This window comes from Zingiber officinale, chromosome 6B, assembly GCF_018446385.1.
Source record: "Zingiber officinale cultivar Zhangliang chromosome 6B, Zo_v1.1, whole genome shotgun sequence".
Classification (NCBI taxonomy): Eukaryota; Viridiplantae; Streptophyta; class Magnoliopsida; order Zingiberales; family Zingiberaceae; genus Zingiber; species Zingiber officinale.
This window is the reverse complement of record NC_055996.1, coordinates 109,314,548-109,321,781: the sequence shown is the minus strand read 5'-3', so window position 1 is coordinate 109,321,781 and position 7,234 is coordinate 109,314,548. Positions and strand designations below refer to the sequence as shown.

Genomic DNA, 7,234 nt, shown 5'->3' with positions numbered 1-7,234 from the left:
ATCAAACTATAATAATTGAACTTTGAGAATGCAAAGGTAGAGATTATGATCTAAATAGCTATGTGCAGGAGCGGAATTAGAAAACAAAAATTCAGGCGGGTTGAATTGTATAGATATTTTTTTCGACTAAATAAAAATATTTAATAATTAAAGTTTTACATCAACTCTTGCATAATATACGATACTGCAGAAACTATACACACGAAGTCTGAAATCTAACGGACAAAGGAGTTAAGTTCTAGACTCTAGTCTATTCATTTCCACTATGTTGATCCCTCCAAGGCTCCAACTCTTGCATAATATACGTTGCTGCAGAAACTACAACCAAATAAATATAAACGTCACTAACATAAATCATAATATGCATGGAATTCTTATGAGAGATAGTGTAGAACAGAGCAAAAAAAAGAGGTTCAGAATTTTGAGGAATCAACGATGAACAAAGAACACTTTAATAGCAAATATTTCTATCAATACAGAAGCAATAAGAAATAGGTTTACATCTCATTTTGCAACCCACTTGATGACTCACAACATGAAACACTCTCCATGCAAAAGCTATTAGCCATTTAGCCTACTAAGTTAATCACAACCAATTGATTTTATTGAACACTTAGGATTCTCATTTAAACCATATAACAAGCTGCAATACTAATACTTACAATAGGTGATTGAAATGATATTATTAGATTTTACCAAGAATCCAAGAGACTAGAACTCGAGAGTCAAGAGTCTTTCCCTTGTCCCACTTAATACTCAACCGATTCTCCATAACCTGATAAATTAACATTGAGAACATTTAATCTAACTTGCAAGAGAAAAAAAAATAGAAGTTTAGGAAAGATTAGTCTACCTTTCTTCCATAGGTGAGCTTCATTTTCGGGTTGGCACAGAAGTCTGCGACAGCCGACAAGTCGGTACAAGAGGAGGCAATTGGATTCTACGAGACTGTATTTGTTGAAAATGTTGTAATACTTGCTCATTTTCAATTGTAGAAAAAATATCATTTTCAATGTATACAACTAGACTGTCATTCATCCATTCATCTCTCATTCTATTGTGTAAATCAGTCTTCACAGTCTTCATTGCAGAAAAAACTCGTTCAACCGAAGCAGTTGCAACTGGTAAAAGTAATGACAACTCTATCATACGATAAACCAATGGGAACATCAAATGTTTTTCAGTTTCAACCAATTTCTGAGCAAGAATTCCCAAGTCATCAATTGAAGAAAAGTAAGGATCATCCTGCAGATTATAAAAGTAACTCATAAGTTGTTATTCCAAAAATAAATAATCAGTAGCACAGAAGTCCTCGGGATAAAAATCAGCAAGATGGATGAGTTTGTGAACATCAAATTGAGAGAAAGAATTTATTGGATGAAGACATGATATGCAACCAAGCAATTATGTACTAACTTCTAAAAACTGATTATTCATCTCTTGTATAATTAAATCAACAACCTAACATTCAAATTTGCAACCATGATAACATTAATAATCAATGAAATCTCTTTAACAAAAAAAATTAAATTTTTAGAAATAATACCTGACAAAAAATCTCCACACGATAATGATGAAAATTGGTGATGAGTTGCCCTCTATGCCTACCATGACCACGAGTTAGCATGTTGTCTTCCATATCAAGTATTGGAATTATATTCAATTCACAAAATGTGTTAACTTGTTCCAAAATTATCTGTCATCCATCTTCCCTGAAGTCTTGTAGTCGACATTTCACACTTCTAACCAAGGACATGACTTGAACAATATTTTGATCCCCTTATTGTAGGGAAAGTGATAACTCATTTGTAATTCCCAATATATATTTCATCAAATGTAACACGAAAATAAATTGATAACTCTCCATCTTCTCAATTAAACCTGCGGCAACACCTTTATTCGCAGAATAAGAGGCATCATCATGTACATTTCCTAACACTTCTATCACTGAAGATAGAGCATAAACGAAGTAATGTTAAATAGTGTGATCCCCAACGAGTATCTCCAGGTCTTGCTAAACTAGTCTCTTGATTTTTTTTCCCTTTCCACTAGTAATTTCTCCAATTTCCAATTCAGCAATTATTTTATCATGTTGAATCTTTCTAAGTTGATCTCTCCTCTTACAAGATGCTCCAGATATATTCACGATCATAGTGATATACCCAAAAAATTCACTCACAGTAAAATTGTCATGGGCAACAGCAAAAAGAATTAATTGGAGCTGGTGAGAGAAACAGTGAACATACATTGAAAATAGATTTTCTTGTAGTATCAGAGATTTCAATCCATTGAATTCACCACGCATATTTGAAGCTTCATCATATCCTTGGTCTCTCAATCTAGATAATGATAAACCATGTTGCACAAATAAAGCATCAATAGCCATTTTCGAAGAATGAGAACTAGTGTCAGGCACATGCACAACTGCAAGAAATCGTTCAATCACACATCCTTTTTTATTCACATACCTCAAAACAACTCCCATATGCTCCTTCACTAAACTGTCCTGAGTCTCATCAACCATTAAAGAAAAGAATTTATCTCTAATATCATTGATTATAGCAAGTGTGATCTCTGAAGCACAAGCATGTGTTAAATCCTTTTGAATTTTTGGGGAAGTCAATTGATTGTTTGCAGGAGCATTTTGTTTTATAACTTTAGAAACCTCTTCATTTCGTTGACTATACCATTCAAGCAACTCAAGAAAATTACCTCTATTTGAAGAACTAGTTAATTGATCGTGTCCACGAAAGGGCAACCCTTGCTTTAATAGAAAGTGTGTCACATCCAACATTGCTGTTAAACGAGTCTGATAATCAATTTCCATATCGCGACTATGTACTCGTAAAATATTCCCCACACTATGCCTTTGATCTTGAAAAGTCTCAAATTGTATTCTAGCTTCATTGTGACAACTATTCACAGTCCTCATATAACGATTGAATCTTTCTAATGCCTTTTTCCAATTGTTATATTCATCTTTTATAAAGGCATTATCTACATTTTCTTTATTTAAAAGTTTGAAAATATAACACCAAAAACAAAATGCAGCATCTTTTGATATGCTATACTCTAGCCATGTATATTTTTTATACCAAGTTTCTCGAAAACTTCTTTCTTGATTACCAAAAGTTGTTTTCGGATACACATGACCATTTGGTTGACAAGGCCCTCGGAGCACATACTCTCTTCGAGCTTGATCTCGAATAGTAATATCAAATTCTTCAATTGGGTTTCGTAATCCCGGATCACTAACAATATTATCCAAATTTAATTATACACGGGATTGATTTTCTACTTGTTCAATAACATTCGGCTCATTAGAGGAGCCAGAGCCGAAACTACGAGTTCGTTTAAAAAATCTCTCTATATCCTACACAAATAAATAACTAAAAATAAATTATGTAATGGACAACTACAAATGTAATGGAAAAATATATGTTGAACTAAAACTTTAATAAACTACCATAGTGTTGGAACCTCGAGGTGTTTTGATGTGATCAAACCAAGTTAAGTTAGGTCCTGCGTTGTTTAACCCTTGTGTCTAAGTGTGCAGGAACTTAGGAACACAGGAAGTCGAGCGGAAGACGCGGCTAGCGAGAAGGACGGCACGGGAAAGAGCCGACAGGCTCGGTGCGTCCGAGGGACGAGGTGTCCGCGGAAGAGTACACCGGTGGACGAGAAGAATGTGCGCGGCGTTCGAGGGACGAGAAACCGGGAAGGAAGGCTGCTCGAGGAGAAGGCCGGAACATGGGTTCGGGTGAGCCCTATTCCGGATGGCCAAGATCACCCAAGCTAGTGGAGCCGGAACAGAAGATCCGGACCGAGATGAGCTGAACCGAAGCAGAGCGACTGGACGGAAAAAGTCAACCAGAGTTGACTTTTGGGGTCCGGGGCGCCCGGAACCATCCGGGGCGCCCGGAACCATCCGGGGCGCCCGGAACCATCCGGGGCGCTCGGAATGTGGCTTTTGACCAGATCGAGTCAAACTCGATCTGAACGTTGGGGGATAAAGTTTTATCCCCCCAGGGCACCCGGAACCCTTCCAGGCGCCCCGACCAAGGCTATAAATATAGCCTTGGTCCAGAAGCAAATCAATTAATCAGAACGACGAACTTGTAATCAACTTCTGTGTGCTTTACTTTTCTTCTTGTACGTTCAACGCTGTAAGAGGCTACTCCGCCCAGAGGAGAATCAGATAGTGCGCTTTCTTTGCCTTGAATTAGCAATCCTCTGATTGCAAACCAAGTAATTCCTCTGTGTCTATTTTCTGTTTTAATTAGTCTCTGCTTTTTTAATTACAAGTTCTTTTAAGTTAGTTGAATATCCGAGAAGGGTTTTTGTTTTATTTGGTAGGGCAATTCACCCCTCCCCTCTTGCCGGCCTCCAAAGGGACCTACAAGTGGTATCATAGCGAGGACGCTTCAGGAGGACTAACCGCCGATCGAAGCAACAAAGATGGCCGGACCAAGCATCGTTCCACCAAAATTCGAGGGGAACTTCACAGACTGGAAGCGTCGTATGGAGGTATTTCTAAAAACCGAGATTGAAATTTATTTCATTATGAAATACGGTTTTGTAGCTCCAACAAATCAGAACGGTGAAGAAAAAGAAGAAAGCAATTGGACAAAAAAAGAGCAGAATGAGTTCGTAGCAAACAGCCGTGCGGAACATCACCTGCTAAGTGTATTACCGCCTCAGGAAGTAAACCGCATCGGAAGCTACTCATCAGCTAAAGAACTTTAGAATAAGTTTCTAGAACTCCACGAAGGCACATCCGAAGCGAAGCTCGCTAGAAGGGACATCCTCCGAAACAAACTAATGAACATCCGCTTGGAGAAAGGTGAGAAAGTAGCCGGTCTACATGCAAAGGTAAAAGAACTAGTTACTGGTCTCGAGAACCTCGGTGAAAAGGTAACAAATCGGGACGCCTTACGCTACGCACTCAACGCCTTTCCCAGAACTCCAGAGTGGACGTCAATAATCGACGCCTACTACATCTCAAAGGACCTGGAGGTAAGTACATTAGAGGAATGTTTTTCCACTCTTGAATTACACGAAACTAGATGTGCAAGAACGACAAAGGATACAACCCAGACTATAGCGCTGAACACAACTCAGAAGGATGAACTCGAGTCAGACTCCGAAGACGATCAAGAAGCGCACATGGTAAGAAATTTTAAAAAATTCTTTAGGTCTAATAAATTTAAAATGCAGAATAAAAAGAATCAAAAAGGAGGAAGAAAGGTGTGATGCTACCAGTGTCAGAAGGAGGGACACATAAGAGAAGACTGCCCAGAACTCAAAAAGGACAAAAGGAAGTCTCCCAAGAAACACAACCTAAAAGCAACTTGGGATGACACTTCTTCATCTGAATCAGAAGCTCAAGAATACGCCGGGATAGCACTGATGGCAAGCTACGATGGACAAAGTATATCAGAATCGAGCAACGATGAAGAGGGAGCGACCTCGGATGAAGGCAGCGAAGCAGGGGGAGATTCAGGCTTTAAGTCTGACATGGTAAGTGAGGTATGCCTCTTACCCCCTGATCAACTTTACTCTGGCATTAAGGCAATGACTAAATCCATGTATAAATTAGAAAAAGAAAATGCCAAATTAAAAAATGAAATTTTGGAAACAAAAGGAATTTTAGCAAAATCATGTCTTATAGAGGATTTTGATAGATTGAAAATTGAAAATGAAAAACTAAAAGAAGAAATAGAAAGATTGAAAAAATATAAAAGTTCAAATATTTCTACTTTTAGAAATTATAGAGGTTTAAATTGGTACTATAGATTTCATCAAAGTCAAATTAGAAATATATCAAAAATCTATGTACCTAGGAAATACTTGGTTAACCCTGTAGGTAGGAACCTCTACTGGGTTCCAAAAACCTGTTTAATTTAAAATTAGACTTAGCATTTTCAGCAAGGAAATTAAACGACTAATTTCATTATAAGGCTTTGTCTAAGGAAGTGGTTGTTGCTCCAATAACCAAGAAGGCCTAGTGCGTCGCCACGACCTGGAAGCCAAGTATCGAAATGAAAAGTTTAATTGACTAACTGAAAAAGCATTAATTTAACTTACCTAATGCTTTAAAAGAGTTATTCAATTTGTGTTAGAAAATATTTAAAATTAATTTTAAAAAAAAATTAAAATAATTTTTTTTAATTGACTTAGAAAATTTCTGAAAATTATTGACTTAGATATTTTTTTAAATTAACTTATAAATTTTTCTATGAATATTGGCTTAGACATTTTCCTTTGAAAATTGCCTTAGAAATCTTTTATGAAACTAAATAAAAGATATTCTGAATATTGACTTAGATTTTTTTAAACTAAATATTCTCTTGTGAAACATTGCCTTAGAAATTAATATTAATTGCCTTAGAAAGTTTTATGAAAATTCACTTAAATTTTTTTTTACCTTAGACTTGTTTAAAGAACCCCTATTTTTAATGTGATCAAAGGGGGAGAAGTATGTTAAGTCTAGGGGGAGGTAGATAAACTTTTTATGAAATATCTTAACTTGTTTTTATTACCCCTATTACAAATAAATTGTTTTTATTGCATCTGTTTTTCCCTAGCTTAACTTGGGTTGCTCACATCAAAAAGGGGGAGATTGTTGGAACCCCGAGGTGTTTTGATGTGATCAAACCAAGTTAAGTTAGGTCCTGCGTTGTTTAACCCTTGTGTCTAAGTGTGCAGGAACTTAGGAACACAGGAAGTCGAGCGGAAGACGCGGCTAGCGAGAAGGACGGCACGGGAAAGAGCCGACGGGCTCGGTGCGTCCGAGGGACGAGGTGTCCGCGGAAGAGTACACCGGTGGACGAGAAGAACGTGCGCGGCGTTCGAGGGACGAGAAACCGGGAAGGAAGGCTGCTCGAGGAGAAGGCCGGAACATGGGTTCGGGTGAGCCCTATTCCGGATGGCTAAGATCACCCAAGCTAGTGGAGCCGGAACAGAAGATCCGGACCGAGACGAGCTGAACCGAAGCAGAGCGATTGGACGGAAAAGTCAACCAGAGTTGACTTTTGGGGTCCGGGGCGCCCGGAACCATCCGGGGCGCCCGGAATGTGGCTTTTGACCAGATCGAGTCAAACTTGATCTGAACGTTGGGGGATAAAGTTTTATCCCCCCAGGGCGCCCGGAACCCTTCCAGGCGCCCCGACCAAGGCTATAAATATAGCCTTGGTCTAGAAGCAAATCAATTAATCAGAACGACGAACTTGTA

At 38.2% G+C, this 7,234-nt stretch overlaps 1 protein-coding gene across 1 annotated transcript; it reads right to left on the bottom strand.

The window, feature by feature from the left end:
- Nucleotides 1-685: 685 nt before the first annotated feature.
- On the bottom strand, nt 686-2,827 carry LOC121991358. The gene is made up of 6 exons (XM_042545367.1): nt 2,713-2,827; nt 2,125-2,574; nt 1,882-1,947; nt 1,547-1,632; nt 976-1,245; nt 686-775 (listed from the first exon to the last, which is right to left on the bottom strand). Exons 1-6 carry the CDS (start codon nt 2,825-2,827, stop codon nt 686-688), a joined length of 1,077 nt encoding a protein of 358 aa, XP_042401301.1.
- Between the last annotated feature and the right edge of the window lie 4,407 nt (nt 2,828-7,234).